Genomic DNA, 26,267 nt, shown 5'->3' on the forward strand with positions numbered 1-26,267 from the left:
TAGCAAAGACATCCTTCTCCCACTTCAGTCTAAAATGTAGGTAGTTCTCTGGTGGCATTTCTGCTTTTTTTTTTTTTTTTTAAAACAAACATGTCCACTGGTGGGATAGAGAATTTGTTAGCTGTGTGAAATCAGTTTGACAATATATATCACACATATCCAGGTATATGAAAAAATTAAATTAAAAAACCCCCACATACTTCATATTAATATTAGGGGGAAAACAGAAATGAATATTTAACGAATGGATAGGAAAGGACCTTCTAAGTTTAAAAAAAAAAAAAAAAAAAGGAAAAGGGCTTCCCTGGTGACGCAGTGGTTGAAAGTCCGCCTGCCAATGCAGGGGACACGGGTTCATGCCCCGGTCCGGGAAGATCCCACATGCCGCGGAGCAGCTGGGCCCGTGAGCCATGGCCACTGAGCCTGCGCGTCTGGAGCCTGTGCTCCGCAACGGGAGAGGCCACAACAGTGAGAGGCCCAAGTACCGCAAAAAATAAAAAAGTAATACATAAATAATAAAAAATGAGAAAAAGGAGAAAAATCACAGAGGACAAGGTAATACTGAATAATTTAAATTTGAAGTTCTTTATTTGTTAAATAAATTTAAAAGGTAGACTAGGACAGTCAGATCTGATAAAATATATATCCTTTATATTTTAAAAGCTCATACAAATTCATTTTTTCAAACCCTGCTGTGAGTAAATGAGAGAAGGACATAAGTAATTCACAATAGAGGAAATATGGTTAATATGTGAAAACCATTCAATATTTGTAGTAATTTAAGAAATACAAATGAGACCAAGATGTCAGTTTTCATTCATCCTATTTATTAAATATCATTCCTGTTGAGAGCATAATTTAGAAAGCTCTTTGGAATAAGGTTTCAGGTCAAAAGACTTGAAACTGTTTAAATTCTTTGATATAGTTATTATGATCCTAAACAACCCAATTGAAAGAAATGTATGAAGGACATGAAGAGAAAATTTACAGAAGAGGACACCCAAATGGCTAATAAATATAAGAAAAGGTTTCAGTCTCAGCAGTAATAAGGGAAATGCAAATTAAAATCACAGTGATGAGATTAATTTCATACTTGTTATGCTTGCGAAAACTAAAAATTCTGACAATACAAAGTGTTGTTTTAGAGTACATGGAGCAACAAGAATTCTTATAGATTGGTGTGGAATATAAATTGGTCCAACCACTTTGGAAAATGATAATGGCAGTATCAAAGTTTAAGGTTTGCATATACTGTGGCTTAGTTTCATTCCTAAGTGTATACCCCAGAGAAACCCTTGTATTGTCCACAAGAAGGGTGCATGTACAAGAATGTTCATAGAAGCATTTTGAAAAATAGTAAAACCTTGGAAAAAACCTGGATGTTGGCATCAGAAGAATGTGTAGAAATATGTAGAACACGTAGTGGTACAGCCATACAATGGATTACCATTCAGCAAAGTAGCACAACTATACACAACAGCTAGATATACTTCACAACATAATATTAAGCCAAAGAAGCAAGGTAAAAGAAATATATACTCTTAGCATAAATTTGTCAGAACTCAAACTGTACATTTAAGAACTATGAATTTCCGGTCTATAAACTGTGTCTCAATAAAAAATTCATATTCATAGTGTGATTCCTATTTATATCAAGTTCCAAACAAGACAAAATAAACATAATTTTTATGGGTATATACTTATATGGTAAAAGTATAAAGAGATACATCATGATTAAATAAACATCAAACCTCTCAAAGAAAGGGTGGAGGATAGAGTGAAGTACACATCGATGGATAATAATTTATTTTCTTTTAAGTATCTGAGGCAAATATAGCAAAATTTATTAAAGCTGGATCATGGGTAGACATTTTTCAGTATATTCTTTTGTATGTTTGAACCATTTTATAATAAGTTTATACTTATGAAAAATTTTAAGAACTTTATTGAGATATAGTCTACATACCATATACTATTTATCCATTGAAAGTGTGTAATTCAGAGGATTTTAGTGTATTCACAGTTGTGTAACCATCACCACAGTCAATTTTAGAACATTTATATCACCATGAAAAGAAACATCATACTCAATAGTGATCACTCCCCATTTCCACCTGACCTCCACACCCCTAGGCAACCACCAGTCTACTTTCTGTCTCTGTGGATTTGCCTGTTCTGCACATTTCATATAAATGGAATCATATAATATGTAGTCTTTTGTAACTCTTTTTTTTTTTAACATCTTTATTGGAGTATAACTGCTTTGCAGTGTTGTGTTTCTGCTGTATAACAGAGTGAATCAGCTATATGCATACATATATCCCCCATCCCCTCGCTCTTGCGCCTCTCTCCCATCCTCCCTATCCCACCTCTCTAGGTGGTCACAAAGCACCGTGCTGATCTCCCTGTGCTCTGCAGCTGCTTCCTACTAGTTATTAATTTTACATTTGCTAGCATATATATATCAATGCTACTCTCTCACTTTGTCCCAGCTTACCTTTCCCTGTGTCCTCAACGCCATTCTCTACATCTGTGTCTTTATTCCTATCCTGACTTTAGGTTCATGAGAACCTAAAGTTTGTCTTTTTTTTTTTTTTAGATTCCATGTATATGTGTTAGCATATGGTATTTGTTTTTCTCTTTCTGACTTACTTCACTCTGTATGACAGACTCTGGATCCATCCACCTCACTACAGATAACTCAATTTCGTTTCTTTTTATGGCTAATATTCCATTGTATATATATGCCACATCTTCTTTATGCATTCATCTGTTGATGGACACTTAGGTTGCTTGCATTTCCTGGCTATTGTAAATAGTGCTGCAATGAACATTGTGATACATGACTCTTTTTGAATTATGGTTTTCTCAGGGTATATGCCCAGTAGTGAGATTACTGGGTCATATGATAGTTCTATTTTTAGTTTTTTAAGGAACCTCCATACTGTTCTTCATAGTGGCTGTATCAATTTACATTGCCACAAACAGTGTAAGAGTGTTCCCTTTTCTCCACACCCTCTCCAGCATTTAATGTTTGTAGATTTTTGATGATGGCCATTCTGACCGGTGTGAGGTGATACCTCATTGCAATTTTGATTTGCATTTCACTAATGATTAGCGATGTTGAGCATCCTTTCATGTGTTTATTGGCAATCTGTATATCTTCTTTTGAGAAATGTCTGTTTAGGTCTTCTGCCCATTTTTGGATAGGGTTGTTAGTTTTTTTGTTGAGCTGCATGAGCTGCTTGTAAATTTTGGAGATTAATCCTTTGTCAGTTGCTTCGTTTACAAATATTATCTCCCATTCAGAGGGTTGTCTTGTTGTGTTGTTTATGGTTTCCATTGCTGTGCAAAAGCTTTTAAGTTTCTTTAGGTCCCCTTTGTTTATTTTTGTTTTTACTTCCATTTCTCTAGGAGGTGGTTCGAAAAGGATCTTGCTGTGATTTATGTCATAGAGTGTTCTGCCTATGTTTTCCTCTAAGAGTTTTATACTGCCTGGCCTTACATTTAGGTCATTAATCCATTTTGAGTTTATTTTTGTGTATGGTGTTAGGAAGTGTTCTAATTTCATTCTTTTACATGTAGCTGTCCAGTTTTCCCAGCACCACTTATTAAAGAGGGTGTCTTTTCTCCATTGTATATTCTTTCCTCCTTTATCAAAGATAAGGTGACCACATGTGCATGGGTTTATCTCTGGGCTTTCTATCCTGTTCCATTGATCTATATTTCTGTTTTTGTGACAGTACCATACTGTTTTGGTTACTGTAGCTTTGTGGTATAGTCTGAAGTCAGGGAGCCTGATTCCTCCAGCTCCATTTCTCTTTCTCACAATTGCTTTGTCTATTCGGAGTCTTTTGTGTTTCCATACAAATTGTGAAATTTTTTGTTCTAGTTCTGTGAAAAAAGCCATTGGTAGTTTGATAGGGATTGCATTGAATCTGTAGATAGCATTGGGTAGTATAGTGTTCATTCTTCCAATCCAAGAACATGGTATATCTCTCCGTCTGGTTGTATCATCTTCAGTTTCTTTCATCAGTGTCTTATAGTTTTCTGCATACAGGTCTTTTGTCTCCTTAGGTAGGTTTATTCCTAGGTATTTTATCCTTTTTGTTGCAGAAGTAAATGGGAGTGTTTCCTTAATTTCTCCTTCAGATTTTTCATTATTAGTGTATAAGAATGCAAGAGATTTCTGTGCATTAATTTTGTATCCTGCTACTTTACCAAATTCATTCATTAGCTCTAGTAGTTTTCTGGTGGCATCTTTGGATTCTCTATGTAAAGTATCATGTCATCTACAAACAGTGACAGCTTTATTTCTTCTTTTTTGATTTGGATTCCTTATATTTCTTTTTCTTTGATTGCTGTGGCTAAAACTTCCAAAACTATGTTGAATAATAGTGGTGAGAGTGGGCAGCCTTGTCATGTTCCTGATCTTAGTGGAAATGCTTTCAGTATTTCACCACTGAGCACGATGTTGGCTGTGGGTTTGTCATATATTGTCTTTATTATGTTGACGTAGGTTCCCTCTATGCCTACCTTCTGGCATATCATAAATGGGTGTTGAATTTTGTTGAAAGTTTTTTCTGCATCTATTGAGATTATGGTATTTTTTTTTAACATCTTTATTGGAATATAATTGCTTTACAACGGTGTGTTAGTTTCTGCTTTATAACAAAGTGAATCAGTTATACATATACATATGTTGCCATATCTCTTCCCTCTTGCATCTCCCTCCCTCCCACCCTCCCTATCCCACCCCTCCAGGCGGTCACAAAGCACCAAGCTGATCTCCCTGTGCTATGCAGCTGCTTGCCACTAGCTATCTACCTTATGTTTGGTAGTGTATATATTTCCATGCCTCTCTCTCGCTTTGTTACAGCTTACCCTTCCCCCTCCCCATATCCTCAAGTCCATTCTCTAGTAGGTCTATGTCTTTATTCCTGTCTTACTCCTAGGTTCTTCATGACATTTTTTTCTTAAATTCCATATATATGTGTTAGCATACAGTATATGTCTTTCTCTTTCTGACGTAATTCACTCTGTATGACAGACTCTAGGTCTATCCACCTCATTACAAATAGCTCAATTTCGTTTCTTTTTATGGCTGAGTAATATTCCATTGTATATATGTGCCACATCTTCTTTATCCATTCATCCGATGATGGACACCTAGGTTGTTTCCATCTCCAGGCTATTGTAAATAGAGCTGCAATGAACATTTTGGTACATGACTCTTTTTGAATTATGGTTTTCTCAGGGTATATGCCCAGTAGTGGGATTGCTGGGTCATATGGTAGTTCTATTTGTAGTTTTTTAAGGAACCTCCATACTGTTCTCCACAGTGGCTGTATCAGTTTACATTCCCACCAGCAGTGCAAGAGTGGTCCGTTTTCTCCACACCCTCTCCAGCATTTATTGTTACTAGATTTTTTGATGATGGCCATTCTGACTGGTGTGAGATGATATCTCATTGTAGTTTTGATTTGCATTTCTCTAATGATTAATGACGTTGAGCATTCTTTCATGTGTTTGTTGGCAGTCTATATATCTTCTTTGGAGAAATGTCTATTTAGGTCTTCTGCCCATTTTTGGATTGGGTTGTTTGTTTTTTTGATATTGAGCTGCATGAGCTGCTTGTATATTTTGGAGATTAACCCTTTGTCAGTTGCTTCATTGACAAATATTTTCTCCCCTGCTGAGCATTGTCTTTTTGTCTTGTTTATGGTTTCCTTTGCTATGCAAAAGCTTTGAAGTTTCATTAGGTCCCATTTGTTTATTTTTGTTTTTATTTCCATTTCTCTGGGAGGTGGGTCAAAAAGGATCTTGCTGTGATTTATGTCATAGAGTGTTCTGCCTATGTTTTCCTCTAAGAGTTTGATAGTTTCTGGCCTTACATTTAGGTCTTTAATCCATTTGGAGCTTATTTTTGTGTATGGTGTTAGGGAGTGATCTAATCTCATACTCTTACATGTAGCTATCCAGTTTTCCCAGCACCACTTATTGAAGGGGCTGTCCTTTCTCCACTGTACAGTCCTGCCTCCTTTATCAAAGATAAGGTGACCATATGTGTGTGGGTTTATCTCTGGGCTTTCTATCCTGTTCCATTGATCTATCTTGCTGTTATTTTGCCAGTACCATACTGTCTTGATTTACTGTGGCTTTGTAGTATAGTCTGAAGTCAGGGAGCCTGATTCCTCCAGCTCCGTTTTTCGTTCTCAAGATTGCTTTGGCTATTTGGGGTCTTTTGTGTTTCCATACAAATTGTGGAAGTTTTTGTTCTGCTTATGTGAAAAATGCCATTGGTAGTTTGATAGGGATTGCATCGAATCTGTAGATTGCTTTGGGTAGTAGAGTCATTTTCTCAATGTTGATTCTTCCAATTCAAGAACATGGTATATCTCTCCATCTATTTGTATCATCTTCAATTTCTTTCATCAGTGTTTTATAATTTTCTGCATACAGGTCTTTTGTCTCCTTAGGTAGGTTTATTCCTAGATATTTTATTCTTTTTGTTGCAATGGTAAATGGGAGTGTTTTCTTGATTTCACTTTCAGATTTTTCATCATTAGTATATAGGAATGCCAGAGATTTCTGTGCATTAATTTTGTATCCTGCTACTTTACCAAATTCATTGATTAGCTCTAGTAGTTTTCTGGTAGCATCTTTAGGATTCTCTATGTATAGTATCATGTCATCTGCAAACAGTGACAGCTTTACTTCTTCTTTTCCGATTAGATTTGGATTCGTTTTATTTCCTTCTCAGATTGCTGTGGCTAAAACTTCCAAAACTATGTTGAGTAAGAGTGGTGAGAGTGGGCAGCCTTGTCTTGTTCCTGATCTTAGTGGAAATGGTTTCAGTTTTTCACCATTGAGGATGATATTGGTTGTGAGTTTGTCATATATGGCCTTTATTATGTTGAGGAAAGTTTCCTCTATGCCTACTTTCTGCAGGGTTTTTATCATAAATGGGTGTTGAATTTTGTCAAAAGCTTTCTCTGCATCTATTGAGATGATCATATGGTTTTTCTCCTTCAATTTGTTAATATGGTTAATCACATTGATAGATTTGCGTATATTGAAGAATCCTTGCATTCCTGGAATAAACCCCACTTGATCATGGTGTATGATCCTTTTAATGTGCTGTTGGATTCTGTTTGCTAGTATTTTGTTGAGGATTTTTGCATCTATGTTCATCAGTGATATTGGCCTGTAGTTTTCTTTCTTTGTGACATCCTTGTCTGGTTTTGGTATCAAGGTGATGGTGGCCCATTGAGATTGAGATCTCTGGGAGATTTTTATCATTTGATATTATGTGGAGCTGGGAGGTCTCTTGTGGACCAGTGTCCTGAAGTTGGCTCTCCCACCTCAGAGGCAGCAAAAGCTGAGGACCAGATGGCTTCACAGGCGAATTCTATCAAACATTTAGAGAAGAGCTAACACCTATTCTTCTCAAACTCTTCCAAAATATAGCAGAGGGAGGAACACTCCCAAACTCATTCTACGAGGCCACCATCACCTTGATACCAAAAAGGGAGGAAAAACAGAAAGAAGATAAAGTAAAGTAAAGTAAGATAAAATATAATAAAGTTATTAAAATAAAAAATATTAAGTGAAAAAAGAGAAAAAAATTAAAAACAAAAAACGGACGGATAAAACCCTAGGACAAATGGTGGAAGCAAAGCTATACAGACAAAATCTCACACAGAAGCATATACATACACACTCACAAAAAGAGGAAGAGGGGAAAAAAATCATAAATCTTGCTCTCACAGTCCACCTCCTCAATTTGGGATGATTCGTTGTCTATTCATGTATTCCACAGATGCAGGGTACATCAAGTTGATTGTGGAGCTTTAATCTGCTGCCTCTGAGGCTGCTGGGAGAGATTTCCCTTTCTCTTCTTTGTTCTCACAGCTCCCAGATTTGGCCCCGCCTCTGCGTGTAGGTCGCCAGAGGGCGTCTGTTCTTCGCTCAGAAAGGATGGGGTTAAAGGAGCCACTGATTCAGGGGCTCTGGCTCACTCAGGCCGGGAGGAGGGAGGGGCACGGAGTGCGGGGCGAGCGTGCGGCGGCAGAGGCCAGTGTGACGTTGTACCAACCTGAGGCACGCCGTGCGTTCTCCCAGGGGAAGTTGTCCCTGGATCACGGGACCCTGGCAGTGGCGGGCTGCACAGGCTCCCTGGAAAGGGGGTGTGGATAGTGACCTGTGCTCGCACACAGGCTTCTTGGTGGCGGCAGCAGGAGCCTTAGCGTCTCATGCCTGTCTTTGGGGTCCCCGCTTGTAGCCACGGCTGGCGCCCGTCTCTGGAGCTCCTTTAAGGAGCGCTCTTAATTCCCTCTCCTCGCGCACCGGGAAACAAAGAGGGAAGAAAAAGTCTCTTGCCTCTTTGGCAGGTCCAGACTTTTACCCGGGCTCCCTCCCGGCTAGCCGTGGCGCATTAACCCCCTGCAGGCTGTGTTCACGCCGCCTACCCCAGTCCTCTTCCGGCGCTCTGACCGAAGCCCGAGCCTCAGCTCCCAGCCCCGCTCGCCCTGGCGGGGGAGTGGGCTGGTGAGTGCCGTTCGGCCCCGATCCTCTGTGTGGGAATCTCTCTGCTTTACCTTCCGCACCCCTGTTGCTGTGCTCTCCTCCGCGGCTCTGAAGCTCCCGCCTCTGCCACCCGCAGTCTCCGCCCGCGAAGGGGCTTCCTAGTGTGTGGAAACCTTTCCTCCTGCACAGCTCCCTCCCACTGGTGCAGGTCCCGTCCCTATCCTATTGTCTCTGTTTATTCTTTTTTCTTTTGCCCTACTCAGGTACGTGGGGGGGTTTCTTGCCTTTTGGGAGGTCTGAGGTCTTCTGCCAGCGTTCAGTAGGTGTTCTGTAGGTTTTGTTCCACGTGTGGATGTATTTCTGGTGTATCTGTGGGGAGGAAGGTGATCTCCGCGTTTTACTCTTCCGCCATCTTCCCCCAATCTGTCGTATGGTTTTTATCATTCAGTTTGTTAATACGGTGTATTACACTGATTGATTTGCCTATACTGAGGAATCCTTGCATACCTGGAATAAACTCCACTTGATCATCGTGTATGATCCTTTTAATGTGCTGTTGGATTCTGTTTGCTAGTATTTTGTTGAGGAATTTTTGCACCTATGTTCATCAGTGATATTGGCCTGTAGTTTTCTTTTTTGGTGACATCTTTGTTTGGTTTTGGTATCAGGGTGATGGTGGCCTTGTCGAATGAGTTTGGGAGTGTCCCTCTGTCTGCTATATTTTGGAAGAGTTTGAGAAGGATAGGTGTTAGCTCTTCTCTAAATGTTTGTTAGAATTCGCCTGAGAAGCCGTCTGGTGCTGGGCTTTTGTTTGTTAATCACAATTTCAATATCAGTGCTTGTGATTGGTCTGTTTATATTTTATGTTTCTTCCTGGTTCAGTCTCAGGAGGTTGTGCTTTTCTAAGAATTTGTCCATTTCTTCCTGGTTTGTCCACTTAATTGGCATATCGTTGTTTGTAGTAATCTCTCATGATCCTTTGTATTTCTGCAGTGTCAGTTGTTACTTCTCCTTTTTCATTTCTAATTCTGTTGATTTGAGTCTTCTCCCTTGTTTTTTGATGAGTGTGGCTAATGGTTTATCAAATTTGCTTCTGAAAGAACCAACTTTTAGTTTTTTTGATCTCTGCTGTCATTTCCTTCATTTCTTTTTCATTTATTTCTGATCTGATCTTTATGATTTCTTTCCTTCTGCTAACTTTGGGGTTTTTTTGTTCTCTTTCTCTAATTGCTTTAGGTGTAAGGTTAGGTTGTTTATTTGAGTTGTTTCTTGTTTCTTGAGGTAGGATTGTATTGCTATAGACTTCCCTCTTAGAACTGCTTTTGCATAGGTTTTGGATCGTCGTGTTTTCCTTGTCATTTGTTTCTAGGTATTTTTCTATTTCCTCTGATCTCTTCAGTGATCTCTTGGTTATTTAGTAGCTTATTGTTTCACCTCCATGTGTTTGTATTTTTTACCGTATTTTTCCTGTAATTGACATCTAGTCTTATAGTGTTGTGGTCGGAACAGATACTTGATACGATTTCAATTTTCTTAAATTTACCAAGGGTTCATTTGTGACCCAAGGTATGGTCTATCCTGGAGAATGTTCCATGAGCCCTTGAGAAGAACGTGTATTCTGTTGTTTTTGGATGGAATGTTCTATAAATATCAATTAAGTCCATCTTGTCTAATGTGTCATTTAAAGCTTGTGTTTCCTTATTTATTTTCATTTTGGATGATCCATCCATTGGTGAAGGTGGGGTGTTAAAATCCCCTATTATTGTGTTACTCTCAATTTCCCCTTTTATGGCTGTTAGCATTTGCTTTATGTATTGAGGTGCTCCTGTGTTGGGGCATAAATATTTACAGTTGTTATATCTTCTTCTTGGATTGATATTTTGATCATTATGTATTGTCCTCTTTTGTCTCTTGTAATAGTCTTTATTTTAGAGTCTATTTTGTCTGATATGAGAATTGCTACTCCACCTTTCTTTTGATTTCCATTTGCATGGATCATCTTCTTCCATTCCCTCACTTTCAGTCTGTATGTGTCCCTAGGTCTGAAGTGGGTCTCTTGTAGACTGCATATGTATGGGTTTTGTTTTTGTATCCATTCAGCCAGTCTGTGTCTTTTGGTTGGAGCATTTAACCCATTTCCATTTAAGGTAATTATCGATATGTATGTTCCTATTACCATTTTCTTAATTGTTTTGAGATTGTTTTTTTAGGTCTTTTCCTTCTCTTGTGTTTTCTTCCTAGAGAAGTTCCTTTAGCATTTGTTGTAAAGCTGGTTTGGTGGTGCTGAATGCTGTTAACTTTTGCTTGTCTGTAAACATTTTAATTTCTGCATCAAATCTGAATGAGGTCCTTGCTGGGTAGAGTAATCTTGTTTGTAGATTTTTCCTTTTCAGCACTTAAAATATGTCCTGCCACTCCCTTCTGGCTTTCAGAGTTTCTGCTGAAAGATCACCTGTTAACCTTATGGTGATTCTCTTGTATGTTATTTGTTGCTCTTCCCTTGCTGCTTTTAATACTTTTTCTTTGTATTTATTTTTTGATAGTTTGATTAATATGTGTCTCTATGTGTTTCTCTTTGGGTTTATCCTGTATGGTAGTCTCTGTGCTTTCTGGACTTGATTGACTATTTCCTTTCCCATGTTAGGGAAGTTTTCAACTATAATCTCTTCCAATATTTCCTCAGACCCTTTCTTTTTCTCTTCTTCTTCTGGGACCCCTGTAACTTGGATGTTGGTGTGTTTAATGTTGTACCAGATGTCTCTGAGACTGTCCTCAATTCTTTTCATTCTTTTTTCTTTTTTCTGCTCCCTGGCAGTTTTTTCCACCCTTTTATCTTCCAGTTCACTTATCTGTTATTTTATTATTGATTCCTTCTAGTGTATGTTTACTTTTAATTGTGTTGTTCATCATTGTTTGTTTGCTCTTTAGTTTTTTTAGATCCTTGTTAAATGTTTCTTGTCTTTTCTCCATTCTGTTTTCGAGATTTTGGATCATCTTTACTGTCATTACTCTGAATTCTTTTTCAAGTAGGTTACCTATTTCATCTTCATTTATTTGGTCTTGTAGGTTTTTACCTGCTTCTTCGTCTGTAACATATTTTTTTATCGTTTCTTTTTTTTTTTTTTTGATGGGTGGTGCTGTATTCCTGTCTTACTGGTTGTTTGCCCTGAGATGTCCAGTACTGGAGTTTGCAGGCAGTTGGATAAAGCTGGGTCTTGGTGCTGAGTTGAGGACCTCTGGGAGGCCTCACTGCGATTTATGTTCCGTGGGGTCTGAGGTTCTCTGTTAGTCCAGCGGTTTGGACTCGGAGCTCCCACCACAGGAGCTCGGACCTGATCTCCAGCCCAGGAATCAAGATCCTGCAAGCTTCGTGGCATGGTAAAAAAATGAAAGAAAGAAAGAAGAAAAGGAACAGTACAGTATCAAAGAATAAAAAACAAAATTGAATTAGAAAGATAAAAATTATATTAGGAAAAATAAAACTATAATTGAAACAACTGCAACAATGTAAAATAACACCACAACAGAAAAAGGAAAAAAAAGGGGGAGAGGGCAGGGAACAAGCCAAAAAGAGAGAACAATAACAAAGTATAAAGAATAAAATAAAATTAGAAAAATAAAAGGTTTATCAGGAAAAATAAAAATATAAAAGAACAACAATGAATCAAGAAGGTAAAACAGAACCCCAATCCAAAAGAGGGAAAAAGAAAAAAATGCACCTTGGCTATGGGGGCAGAGTGTAATCTGGGGTGGAACAGGTAAGGGTGGGACTTAGGGTGGGGTGGGACCTAGGCAGGTGGGGGGTGACATTTGAGCATGGGGCAGGGCCTAGATGGCCATGTTTGGGCATTGGGCGGGGCCTCTGCTTAGGACCTGCGTGAAAGGGGAGAGGTAGCATGTCGAAAGAAGGGCCTCTGGAGTGTGGAGTTCTGGAGTTTGGAGGTAGGGCCCTGAGTGAGGGTGTGTGGGTGGGGTTTAGGCCAAGTGTTGGAGGGTGTCTCTGAGTGCAGAGCTGGGACCCTGGGTTTTGGGGGGTGGGGACGGGGCTTGGGTTCTGCGAGGCACGAGGGAGGCTCTGAGGGCAGAGGATTAAGCCTGGGAGCCCAACAGGCTCCCTGGTGCCTAAGTGGACAGGGAAAGCACTGGCCCCGTTCCCTTCCATTCTTTTGTGCCCCTCCCCCACTGTCTCCTCCAGGGTCTTCCCCACCTCTGGACCCCTAACCATGGGTGGGTCCCACTGGGTGTAGGAACTCCTCCCCTCCCTAACCACCCCTCAGGGGTGCTGTCCCTTAGGTCCGGCCTTTACTTTTGCTCCCCCTTCCCTCTCTCCCACTTCTCAGGACCCGTGTGGCTGGAGGGGGCCTCGGTGGGTAGAGGATCAGGCCTGAGATCTGAACAGGTTCCTGGGGGCCCAAGTGGGCAGGGGAAACGCTCCCTTTTGATCCTCTGCCTTCCCAGTGGTTCCCCAGTTTCCCCCTTTGGGCGTGGGATTCCTTCCCCCCCACAGCCGCCCCTTAGGGGCACCAGTTCCGTCCCACCTCCACTTCTCCTCCCCCTTCACTCCCCCCCCACATCCCACATCCTACCCAGTTGCTGGGGGTTCCTCCCATCCCCTTAGGTGTGCGTTGTCCCCCACCGCTGCCTGCTAGGTGCCCTAGTTGTGCGGGGATGCGAATTCCCTGTCCTCCTAGTACGCTTTCTTGACCCCACCCCTGTAACTAGCTTTTTTACTTATTTAGCATGTCTTCAAGATTCATCCATGTTGTAGCATATATCAGTACTTCATTTCTTTTTATTGCCAAATAATATTTCGTTGTTCAGATACAGTGTTTTTTATCTGTTCATCAGCTGATGGACATTTGAATTGTTTCCACTTTTTGGTTATTAAGAATAATGCTGCTGTGAACATTTCACGTACAGGTTTTTGTTTGGAGGTATGTTTTCATTTATCTTGATGCCTACCTCAGAGTAGAATTGTTGAATCGTATGGTAACTCTCTGTTTAACATTTTGAGGAACTGTCAGACCCTCCACAAAGCAGCTGCACCATTTTACATTCCCACCGGCAATGTATTGTTTATGAAATTTAAAATTAAATATTTCTGCAGCTCTATATCCAGTTAAATAGGCATGTATTGAGTACATGCCCAATATATGTGAGGTACTGTATTATGTACTAAGTGGTAAGAAAATTGTAAACTAAATGTAAGCAATAGGGACTTCCTTGGTGGTCCAGTGGTAGAGAATCCACCTTCCAATGCAGGGGATGTGGGTTCGATCCCTGGTCGGGGAACTAAGATCCCACGTGCTGTGGGGCAACTAAGCCCGAGCGCCTCAACGAGAGAGCCTGCGTGCTGCAAACTACAGAGCCCACAGCACTCTGGAGCCCGTGCACCACAATTAGAGAGAAAACCCACACGCCACAACTAGAGAGAAGCCCAAGCCCACACGCCACAACAAAAGATCCGTGTGCCTCAAGGAAGATCCTGCATGCTGCAGCTAAGACCTAACACAGCCAAATAAATAAACAAATAAATGAATAAATAAATAAAAATAAATGTAAGCAATAATTGTAAGCAGTACAGTGACATTCACATATACGGGAACTTTGTATAATTGTTATATAAACAAAGTGCTGTGGAACAGAAGGGAGTGATTAGTTCTGAGTATTGAAAATTTGGAAAAAACTGAGAAGTCAGTCTTGAATGTTTCAAATCACCTTTTGTATTAAGAATTTTTAATAACATGAACAAATACATTAGGTGAAAAAATTATTTCAAATTATATATATGGTATAATCTCAACTATATTATAAAAGTAGAAAAGGTAGGACACATACTAAATTATTAATGGTAATTATAGGTGGAATTATAGGTGAGTTTTTCTCCTGTAGTCTCCTCATTTCTACCAGAAGCATTGTACTTTTGTATTCTGAGAAAAATGTATTAAAAATAATAAAAGTTAAATTATTAAGAGACGAAAGTTCATTGCATCTTATCATAGAGAAATTATCTATGGTTTAAAAAAGGTATAATACTTTATAATTACCTGGTTTCTTTTTTTTTAAGTTTCATGCAGAAATTTATTTTGATCACGACTTACAAAGTTATGTCCTTGTGGATCAAGGCAGTCAAAATGGTACAATTGTAAATGGAAAACAGATTCTTCAAGTGAGTATATACTTATTAATTAAATACTTGCACATTATTTTAAAAAACTGAAATGAAACTTTTTATCCCTCAGGGCCATAGTTATTATACATACCATTTAGTTCAGATTGGTATTCACCCAAATGTGTTAACATGGAAGGGAGTTCTTAGAAAGGGCTAAAAAATGTATACAGTAAGTGGATACTCAACTGTTGAGTTTTGACTTCTAATTATGTACCTGTGTCTTATTTTTAGAAATAAATGCATTTTAAAGCTATTCAGAGTAAATATTCTTATAGCAACTTTAGGGGCCATCCTGTGTGTGTGTGTGTGTGTGTGTGTGTTTAAACTGTTAAAGGAAATGTTGTTAAACTGTAAGCTCCTTGAAGGCAGGGGCTATGTCTATTTAGTTAACTCTTCTATCCCAACATGTAACAAAGTGCTTTAGCACATAATAAGATAATATATGGAAGGGAGGGAGGGAGGTCTTAGTCTATAAGAATCAAAAATGAGATAAAACTGAATTATCAAGAGAGGACGGAAAAAGGGAAATATGATGCACCTATCTCCTTAACACTTCATCTTTTTGATTGTGATTTTTCATTTTGATAATAGACTGTTTGAAGTTTGAGTTGGGTATTTCTGTGATAGGATTGGGCATGGAGATGGGGAGATCAGTGGGTTTTGATAATATAAAAATTAGAGGGCTTCCCTGGTGGCGCAGCGGTTAAGAATCTGCATGCCAGTGCACGGCACACAGCTTTGAGCCCTGGTCCCGGAAGATCCCACGTGCCGCGGAGCAACTAAACCCGCGAGCCACAACTACTGAGCCCATGTGCCACAACTAGTGAAGCCCATGCGCTTAGAGCCTGTGCTCTGCAATAAGAGAAGCCACTGCAATGAGAAGCCCGCGCACCACAACGAAGAGTAGCCCCCGCTTGCTGCAACTAGAGAAAGCCCACGCCGGGCAACGAAGACCCCATGCAGCCAAAAATAAATAATAATAAATAAAATAAATATTAAAAAAAAAATTAGAAGTTGCTCGGTTCAGTTGTCATCTTCTCAACTAGTAGAATATTATGCATCACCTTCAAGTTTTGTGGAAATGTGTGTGCATATGTCTATCTCATTGAGAACAATCTCAATTTTTTTTTTATAATCAGACATTACTTACAGTAGACATAAAATAAATGAAATAACCATATGTAACTCTCTTGGGTTTGGCTTTGTAATTTTTTTCTCCTTTAGCCCAAAACTAAATGTGACCCTTACGTACTTGAGCATGGAGATGAAGTGAAAATTGGAGAGACTGTGTTGTCCTTTCACATTCACCCTGGCAGTGATACCTGTGATGGCTGTGAACCAGGGCAGGTTAGAGCTCACCTTCGTCTTGATAAGAAAGATGAACCTTTTGGTATGTGAAACATACTGTTTATGAGCATGGTAGCTTTTTAATTCACTGTGTGTTCTAAAAAAGTATCATTACCAGCTTCATATCTAATTGATATAATACTCTATTGAGATACATTTATATTTAAGTGAATATTATCAAATGAGACTAAGAAATGACATGTATTTGAAATTTGAGACCTAGACTAGTAGATTATGATTGTAGTTGGTTTTTCTGTGTAATAATTTAGTTGCACTATTACAGCATTAGGTTACTTTAATGACCAGGAATGATAATCATTAGCTCTGTTTTTGCTAATCCAGTCTATAGGCTTTTGAAGCAGCGCTGCAGTGGTAGCTAAATGAACTTCAAAGGAGTAATTGTGACATAAATAGAGATTGGTTTCCCTTTAACATCTGTTTACTGATATAAAAAGTCATCCACAGTTAAACTCTGATGTAAAATAGTAACATAGAAAATAATAGGCCAAGGTATTAAGATTTATTGGTTGATATATTTGCTTTCCTACTTACAGTTTGTTTGATATATTATCTGTGTATATACCATTACTTTCTATAATAAATAATACTGTAAAATGTTACTATCTTGTTTAAAACCCACTCATCTAAGGCTTTAAAAATTGAAAGATACTTTTAACTAGTAAGTAATTTTTTTCAAATCGTTTGTTTCCTTTAAATACCAGCTATACACGTTCATTATGTATTTTTTGTTTTCTCATACTACATTATGAAAATGAGTATGGCACGTTACATAGTAACGTGAATCTTGGGTTCTGTTATTTTTCTTTTGCACAAGCTTATGTTCCTTGGGAAAACTCACAATATTTCTGCATTTGGATTTCTATTACATTAACCATATTGAAAAATTAAGGTGTTCCGTGTTTCTTTCAGTATCTAAAACAAACCAAAGGAGTTTTGGTTTGCTTTCCAAGTAGATTTAATTACCAAAATGCTGAAAGGACATCATCACAACCTAAGATCCTTTTATATTAATTTATTTGAACTTCTTATTAATCTGCAGATGGGATACTAGTACTATTAGTTTTTCATTATTAAATAAGCAGTATTATATCAGATTTAGTGTTTTTTTTTTTTCTTTAAACCAAACTCAGTTTTTCCTTTTAGTTGGTCCAAATCTAAGTAAGGAGGAAAAAGAGCTGGAAAGGAGAAAAGAATTAAAGAAAATACGAGTAAAATATGGTTTGCAGGTAAGGGAGTTAAATATTGTTACATGTGTTAAACTGTGCATCTGGTTTTGTATAAAACTGCCTGTAGATAAGCATAGTCCATTTTTATATATAAAAAGAGAGCTATTTAGAATGATTTTGAGATTTATGTAGTTCCTGTTAGTTGTTTACTGTTTACCTCAACAACTGTTGAGGTTGGAGTAGGAAAGTGATGATAATACCCTATATTGGAATAGTCATTTCTGGTTTTTAAAAAACTTGCATTAAAATGGTACCCTTGAAAAACACAGTTGGAGAACTAATACTGCCTGATTTCAAGACTTACTATAAACTATAGCAATAAAGACAGTATAGTACTGGCAAAAAGATAAATATGTTGATGGAACAGAATAATGAGTCCAGAAATAGACCCATATAGATAGATAGATACATAGATAAATGTGTATATGGGTGTGCGTGTGTGTGTGTGTGTATGATTTTCAACAAAGGCGTGAAGGCAATTTGGTGGAAAGAAGATGGTCTTTTTTCAACGATCAGTGCTGGAACAATTAGATAGCCATATACAACAACAACAACCTTGATCCCCACCTCATTACATATAAAAATGAACTCAAAATGGACTATACATACAAATTTAAACTTCTAGAAGCAAACCTTAAAAAAAAAGTCAAAGATTTTTTAAGGTATCTAACACTAAAAGCACTATCCATAAAAGCACAAATTGTACTTCCTCCAAAACTTCTGTTCTTCCAAAGACACGATTAAGAGAATGAAAAGATAAGCCACAGACTGGGAAAAATATTCGCAAATCATATATCTGATAAAAGTCATGTATCTTATACCTAGAGTATATAAAGAACTCTGAAAACTCAATAAGGGAAAACAACTTAATCTAAAAAGAAGCAAAAGATTTGAATAGACACTTCACCAAAGCAGGTGGCAAATACACACATGAAAAGATGTTCAGTATTATTAGTCATTGGGGAATTGCAATTTAAAACCAATTAAAAAGACTGACCATACTAAGTGTTGGTGGGCATGTGGAGGAACAGGAACTCTCATACACTGGTGGTGAAAATATAAATGGTGTGATTGCTTTGGAGAAGAGTTTAGTACTTTGTCAAAAAGTTAAATGTACACCTACTGTATTATTCACCATTCTACTTCAAAGTATTTTCATTTCTATCCAAGAGAGATGAAAGCATATGTTCATAGAAAAACTAGTAAGCAAATGGTCACAGCAGCTTTTTTTCTAAAAGCCAAAAACTGGAAAAAACTCATCTGTCCATCATTAATGGATAAACAAACTATGTTAAATCTATATGGTCAAACACTCTAGCAATAAAAAAGCATAAGCTATTGATACAGAATACAACATGGATGAATCTCAAAATGATTGTGCTGAGTGAAAGAGCCAGACAAAAAGAATACAGTTGACCGTTGAAAAACCCGGGGATTAAGTGTGCTGACTCTCACCTTGGTTGAAAAATCTGCATATAGCTGGTACTCACCCCTCTATGTCCACAGTTCCTGTATACCTGGGGTTCTGCATCCACAGATTCAACCAATTGCAGATCATGTAGTACTGTAGTATTTAGCACTGAAAAAAAATCTATGTATAAGTGGATCCACGAAGTTCAAACCCATGTTGTTCAAAGATCAACTCAACATGCTATATACTTCGATTCTATAAAATTCTAGGAAACCAAACATAATGTATCATGGCAGAAAGATCAGTGGTTGCCTGGCTACAGGAGAAGATGCACAGGGAGAGGGGCTGGAGGGATAGCTTACAAAGAAGGACGAGGATACTTTTGTGGGAGATGAATATGTTTATTATCTTAATTGTGATGGTTTCATAAGTGTATATGAATCTCAAAAGTAACTGTACACTTTGTAATTTATTGTATGTTAATTATACCTCAGTAAGGCAGTTTAAAAAAATTACCATTTAATCCTATAAGTAGACCAGAAAATAATTAATATTGCCATTTTACATTAGAGAAACTAGAGCTGGTCACCTACCTACTAAACGACAGAGCTAGATACAGGATCTAGGTCTTAAGTGTATTTGTCCAGTGTTTTTTACACTTTATGAACAAGTCAGAAAAGATGCTGCCAAAATAACATATTTTTATGCAGAATTGTATTTTTTGTTACTGTTGTACTAAGGGAGAGAAATCATAATAGAAAAAAATGTTAAGAGGTTAATTTGGGAGGAAAATAGAAGATATATAAGGAGGGAATAAAATGTTTTTTCAAAATTTTAGCTTAATTTCTACATCATTTTCTGGGGGGAATACCCATTAGGGTTGGTGGTGTGTATTTTTCTGTTTTGAAAGCAAAATTAAGTAAAAACTTCTGTGGTACTTTCCTTGCATTGCTCTAGCAGTCCATAGCATCTTTTTGGATGAATGTTGTACTTTTTATGTAAAGATTAGCAAATAGTAACAAAGGGGAAGAGGAACCTTTGAAACCCCAAGCTGAATTGCCTGTCTCTTCTGTGCCACTGCCATATCTTGTGTATACCTTAATTGTTGAACCAGTCATACTGTAACATGCTGAAGACTGTGTGTGTCTGCACTTCAGGATTATAAATTTCTTTGCATTCTGTCACCTAGCATAGGGCATAACTTACTCTTTACTTAGAAAATATTTGTTGAGTGACTGATTAATCATATAATGAAGCTGTATTGAAGCAAAAAGCTATTATTATTGCCAGGGTAAAACAGTATTTATTTCCTTTTATCTATTTTTTAAAGACTTTCTACATTTTTCCCTTCTCAGGAACAGTATCAAAATATTTTAGGTCCTTTGGAACTTTCAGTTCCTTAGAGAAAAGGAGAAGTAGATTTTTTTCCCCAGCCCCAGGGGTTCTCCATATTTTTTTGAATACTGGTAGTTCATATGAGAATATGAGTACACAGCATTGATTCAAAATATACTATATTTTCACTATATTAAAGGGGATAGAATAGAAATATTCAATAATGTAATTGTCTTAATTTGTATCATATCTTCAGTTATATCATGGCTTATTTAATGGAGACCACATTGAACCATTTTTGTTAAGCAAGGCAAATATACAGACATTATATTTTTATTTATCAGTTTTGTTTTCCTCAATGAATATTTCATGTTTATGAAGAATACAGACTACGAAGATGAAAAGGCTTTGAAGAATCCAAAATATAAAGATAGAGCTGGAAAACGTAGGGAGCAGATTGGAAGTGAAGGAACTTTCCAAAGAGATGATGCTCCTGCATCTGTTCATTCGTAAGTATCAAATTTTAATTGTTTGAAACAGTCTTTGTACCATAATCAGATTCATAGGGTAATGTGATTTATAGGGCTATATAATCTGATAGGTAGCCTTTTAAAGGAATAATATAGATCAAGATGGAAACTCTACATCTGTTTACATTTTCCTCTGATATTGGTATTGCGTTATTCCCTAGAAAATTACTGATCATATATGTAAGTATACATACAGATTTATCACATACAAACTTAAACACACATATATATGCATAGCTAACATTGTAGCCACACAATTGAGTGACCATACTTTTATATATTAGATAATTAGGAGGCTGGGCTAGTAAGAAATTGGTATGGACTGATACTTTTAATAGTTATTTCAGAACTCAACTGCTTCTGTTCTTGACCCTGAAATACTATTTTTCTTACTGTTTTTTTTGGTGGGGGGGGCTGCGTCGCGTCTTAGCTGTGGCACGCGGGATCTTAGTTGTGACATGTGGGATCTTTCTTGCGGGGCGTAGGCTTCTTTCTAGTTGTGGCGCCTGGGCTTAGTTGCCCTGTAGCATGTGGGATCTTAGTTCCCCGACCAGGGATGGAACCCTCATCCCCTGCATTGGAAGGCGGATTCTTAACCACTGGACCACCAGGGGAGTCCCTTACTTTTTTTTTTTTTTTTTTTTTTTTCCCCATTGCTCGTGCTTTTACTCTCATACCTAAGAAGGCTTTCCCTAACCCAAAGTCATGAAGATTTACTCTTATGTTTTCTTTTGGGAGTTTTATAGTTTTAGCTCTTACATTTAAGTCTATTACCCATTTTGAGTTGGCTTTTATATATAGTATGAGGAAAGGGTCTAAGTTCATTTTTTCACACATGGATATCCAGCATCATTTGTTAAAAGGCTATTCTTTCATTATTGAATTGTCTTGACCTCTTTTCTGAAAATCAACTGACTATAAATGTGAGGGTTTATTCTGGAGTCTTAAGTCCATTCCATTGATCTATATGTCTCTTTTTATGCTGGTACCACACTGTCTTGATTATTATACTCCAGCTTTGTTCTTTTTGTTTTTGACACTGTTGTGCTCCTCTGGGTCCTTTGCATTTCCATATGATTTTTAGGATCAGCTTGTCAGTTTCTGCAGAGAAGCCAGCTGGGATTTTGATAAGGTTTGTGTTGTAGCCGCTCTGCAGCATGTGGGATCTTCCTGGACCGGGGCACGAACCTGTGTCCCCTGCATCGGCAGGCGGACTCTCAACCACTGCGCCACCAGGGAAGCCCCCTTACTTATTTTTGATTGAGTTCGTTTCGGTAAACTAGCATTGATAAACATGAAAAATGTAATTTTGAAACCTACAGAATGATTGTATTTCTGCATTTAATCATATATTAGCTACATTTTGTTTCTCAGAATATAAATTCTAGGTTTAGTTAACATTTAAATCTTTCACGTAGAACTAACAATTAGTTACTAAATTTTGACTTACTGTCATTTTATTGATTCTAAGGTATATTACTTGGATAGAATTTTACAGTTACATGTGATAGCAGTTTTTTCTTAATGGTACATAGACTAACAGTGCATCTTAGAATTTATGGAGTCACATTTTATGAAATATAACATTTTAAATTAGATATGCTAAGCAACATGACAAATATATTTTAAGGTTTTTTTGAAATAATTGCTGGAGAATATGAAGATTGCATTACAGTTAAATTAGAAGACAGAAATGAAAAATGAAATCCACTGGTCTGACATTCCTTGGGTTATTGTTATTGAAGAGCTAATTTACATATTTTGTAGAACTGAAAAGACAATGTGCTAGAACATAAAATTAAAATACCCTTAAATTAGCAGACCATAAAATCGTAAAACAAAATGCAAATAGTTAATGAGAGGTTTAGTTTCGTTTTAACTTTTTTTGTTGATGTTAAATTCATAAATGTAAGTATCAATATCAGTGATACATCATAAGATTAACACATTGCAGAATACATGTCCTGGTCAAGAAATAGAAAATTATCAGTAACCCCAGAAACCTACCCTCCTAGTGTGCCCTCTTAATCACTATTCCTCTCTCCTCGCCAAAGGTAACTATTCTACTGACTTCACCAGCATCAGATTAATTTCACTTATTTTTTAACTTTAAATAAATGGAATAATTTAGTATTTACTTTGTGTCTGTATTCTTTTTGTTCAGCATTACTTTGTTATGTTCGGTACATTTTATTTTCATTGCCATATAATATTCTCTTGCATGAATATGCCACAGTTTATCCACTTTACCATTGATGGACATCTGGATTGTTTCTGATTTGTGGTTATTGTTAGATTTGGCTGCAGAACATACCCTTTTCTGTTAAGTAGTATATGTAGGAGTAGAATTTGTGTATCTTCAACTTTATTAGGTAATACCAAATAGTTTCTAAAGTAGTCGTACCACTTATTTTTAATTCATGAATTTATTATAAATGTGACTTAAATGGTCTTTTAGAAGTCAACTCTCATCTTACTTTTCTCTAAAGTGAAATTACTGATAGCAATAAAGGTCGGAAGATGTTGGAAAAGATGGGTTGGAAAAAAGGAGAGGGCCTAGGGAAGGACGGTGGAGGAATGAAAACTCCGGTAAGACTTGAGATTTCTTTCATTCTTTATTCTTGTAATGGATATATTTACTGTAATTACTATATGCCACATGTTGCCTTAAGTGCTAGGAGTATTGTAGCAAGCAAAAAGAGACATAATTACTACCTTTGTGGCAATCACAGTTACCAAATATATGTGTTTATGATTTGTTTTGTTTTGTTTTTAAAGTTCTTAGGAAGGCTCTTAGAGTTTTTTCCTTCATCAGACTAGGATAGTGAATGTTATTTCCTGAGCCAGAAGTTCTTCTGTGTCTTTTAGTTATTTTTAATGACTTCTTTACTGTGCCTTGTCCTAACATGCAAGAGCAATCACAGTGTTACTTTACGAACAGGCAGACTCTGTACTAGCTGGAGAATCTGTTTTAGGTTCAAGATTCAGAGCGTGTAACAAGCAATAGAGAGAATCATGTCTGGAAAACAATGCAGTGGTTTAATTCTATAGTCCCATGGTTCATCAGAGGTTCAGATTCTCTTTCACAAAAACCTTACGAAGTAGTAATATGATCAAAGAACTTTCTTGATAATTAGTTGGTACCTAAAGAAATAATGGGTGCATCAGTGTGAGTTTAATGTAAATTTTCTCATTTCATTGAGGTACAGTGGGATGAACATGGGTTTAGTAGTCAGGTTAGAATATGTGTTCTATTACTAGCTGTGCGACTTAGGGCAAATTTGGATTTCAGTTTTCATATGTAAAAATGGGGATAATGAGAACTCTTTCAGGGATGTCTGAACATAAAGCCCCTGGGATGGTGCCTGAAATATGTTAGGCACTCAGTAACTGGTGGCTGATAATGGTTCTCAAAATAATGCGAAGTCCTCCCCTCCTTTTATGAAAATAAACAAGTTCTCTTTTTATGACTCTTAATGTTTAACTTACCTGTTCACTTACTTAGGTGAGGCTTGGACTGTAGGTTTAAATACATCCATTGCTTTTACTTCTCGTTAGAGTAGATGACAGATTGATTCTGCAGCATCTCAGTGAAATTTGGTGATTGCTATTTAAGGAGCATTCTGTTTTCTGTAGAGTCAACTGTACTTATTGACAAGCAAGACAGTGTATAATCATGTATAATCATGTTTTTATTCCTGTATGTATTTGATGCATTTGACAGTTATTTCTTATGCATCAATCTTTTCTAATTCAAAGAATTATAGTTAAAGTACCAAATTGGATACAGCAGATTTCAGTGTGTTTAGATACTACAGTAAGTTCTCTTCTTAACTTTTGGTAACAGATCCAGCTTCAACTTCGGCGAACACATGCAGGCTTGGGGACAGGCAAGCCATCTTCAATTGAAGATGTTCACCTTCTCCAAAACAAGAGCAAAAAGAACTGGGAGAAAGCACGAGAGAGGTTTGCTGAAAACTTCCCCGAAACTAAATCTCAAAAAGATGCACCAGGGACTGTGCCTTGGGTCAAAGGGACTGTAGAGTAAAGGTCAGTCATAGAACACAAAAGCTTTTTTATAGAATTTGGAAACTTGTTTAATTGCAGCAATTTTCTCTCCAAAAGAGTCAGTGGCATGAGGGAACCGTGTCACAATTTACCCCCTCTTGATTCAGAAATGTGTGATAAAGTGTGGTTTGCAGTTTTTTTGTTTTTTCGGTACACGGGCCTCTCACTGTTGTGGCCTCTCCCGTTGCGGAGCACGAGCTCCGGACGCGCAGGCTCAGCGGCCATGGCTCACGGGCCCAGTTGCTCCGCGGCATGTGGGATCTTCCCGGACCGGGGCACGAACCCATGTCCCCTGCATTGGCAGGCGGACTCTCAACCACTGCGCCACCAGGAAATCCCTGGTTTGCAGTTTTTAAAAAACATTTTTTAAAACTAATAAATAGTGACTGAATCAAGTTATGCTGTGAGTGGACTAAAGTTCACAGGGCACAGATGAGCTTTATTTGTTACTTTATTTTGTCATTTGCAAGACCCGTATAAGCAACTAGCCATATAAGCAAAATTCATGTAACCACTAACTTAAATGTACATTTGTCCTTGTCTCCTTATATTCTCCATTATTGTACAATGCATAACAAAAGAAACATCGAAAGTTTATAAAAACAATTCTGACTATATACATCCTTGTTTATTATGCCCTTTAGGACCTACGTAGAAAATGTTGAGAAAACATGGGTAGTGGTGTATAAATGTTATTATATTTGAAATAACCCAAGTAATATTATTGAAGAACTAATGAACAGCTGACATGTTGTAGAAAATCAGTCTCATTGTTTTCTTCTGTGAAGAATCTGTTGATTTGTACTATATATTAAGCATTTACCTTTGGTTTTGTTTCATTGCTGAAATATTTAGATATGAACAATTGAGTACAGTATTGAAATATTCAGTGTGCTGGCATTTGTAGTTTTGATAAATCCCATTGCTGGCAATGGAGTTGTGCCAGAAAAATCTGATTTCTACTGCAGAAGGGTTACCTAGCCAAGGCCTCAAACTCAAGATACTTATTGAAAACGTCTTCAAATGCAATAAAAAACATTATAACATCAAAAAGAATGATTCATTGAACCAATAATTTAAACATACTGGTCTGCTTTGCAGTCATGACCAGCCAGAATTTTCCTCTGTAAATTGGCAGCACAATAATGAAAGGATACCCTCAGATTTTCGGAGACTGCAGTGCAGCTTTCTGAGTGCAGGTGTCACCACTCTGCCCGTTAACACTGTTCTTTTCCTTTCTGTTCAACTTTTCTCTCAGCTTTTTGCTGGGAAATCAATGCTGGAACTAATCTTTTCTCATAATGAATATAAACTATATAGTTCCTTCATCTACTGTAAAGAAATGTCTTCAAGATATAGAAATAGGAAAGGAAAATTCTGGAAAAAGTATGCAGTAGGGAAGATAATTCAGAAAGAAAGCTACCTGTTGGAGTTTCTAGTCTTAATGTACAGGGTACTTAGGAAGAAAGGGGGTGTGGAAAGAAAAATAAGTGTATTACTAAAGATGAGACATATGACCAAACAATTGTCAAATTATTAAAAACCTAAGATGGGAAAAACAGAGGTCCTATAACTCTAAAAATCTAGATTAAGTATTTTTCTGTATCCTTTTTGGCCACCTACATACC

At 37.4% G+C, this 26,267-nt stretch overlaps 1 protein-coding gene across 1 annotated transcript in view; it reads left to right on the forward strand.

The window, feature by feature from the left end:
* The window catches only part of AGGF1 (angiogenic factor with G-patch and FHA domains 1), a 49,764-nt gene extending 25,133 nt beyond the window's left edge, over window positions 1-24,631 (forward strand). The window contains exons 9-14 of the mRNA XM_007471950.1: window positions 14,597-14,698; window positions 15,926-16,091; window positions 17,213-17,295; window positions 20,423-20,550; window positions 23,061-23,160; window positions 24,419-24,631. Coding sequence (XP_007472012.1) covers window positions 14,597-14,698; window positions 15,926-16,091; window positions 17,213-17,295; window positions 20,423-20,550; window positions 23,061-23,160; window positions 24,419-24,619 — 780 coding nt within the window. The 3' untranslated portion in view covers window positions 24,620-24,631. The remainder of the gene's footprint in view (window positions 1-14,596; window positions 14,699-15,925; window positions 16,092-17,212; window positions 17,296-20,422; window positions 20,551-23,060; window positions 23,161-24,418) is intronic.
* The last annotated feature ends 1,636 nt before the right edge of the window (window positions 24,632-26,267 follow it).

The sequence above is a fragment of the Lipotes vexillifer genome, unplaced genomic scaffold (assembly GCF_000442215.2).
Source record: "Lipotes vexillifer unplaced genomic scaffold, Lipotes_vexillifer_v1.1 scaffold83, whole genome shotgun sequence".
Classification (NCBI taxonomy): Eukaryota; Metazoa; Chordata; class Mammalia; order Artiodactyla; family Lipotidae; genus Lipotes; species Lipotes vexillifer.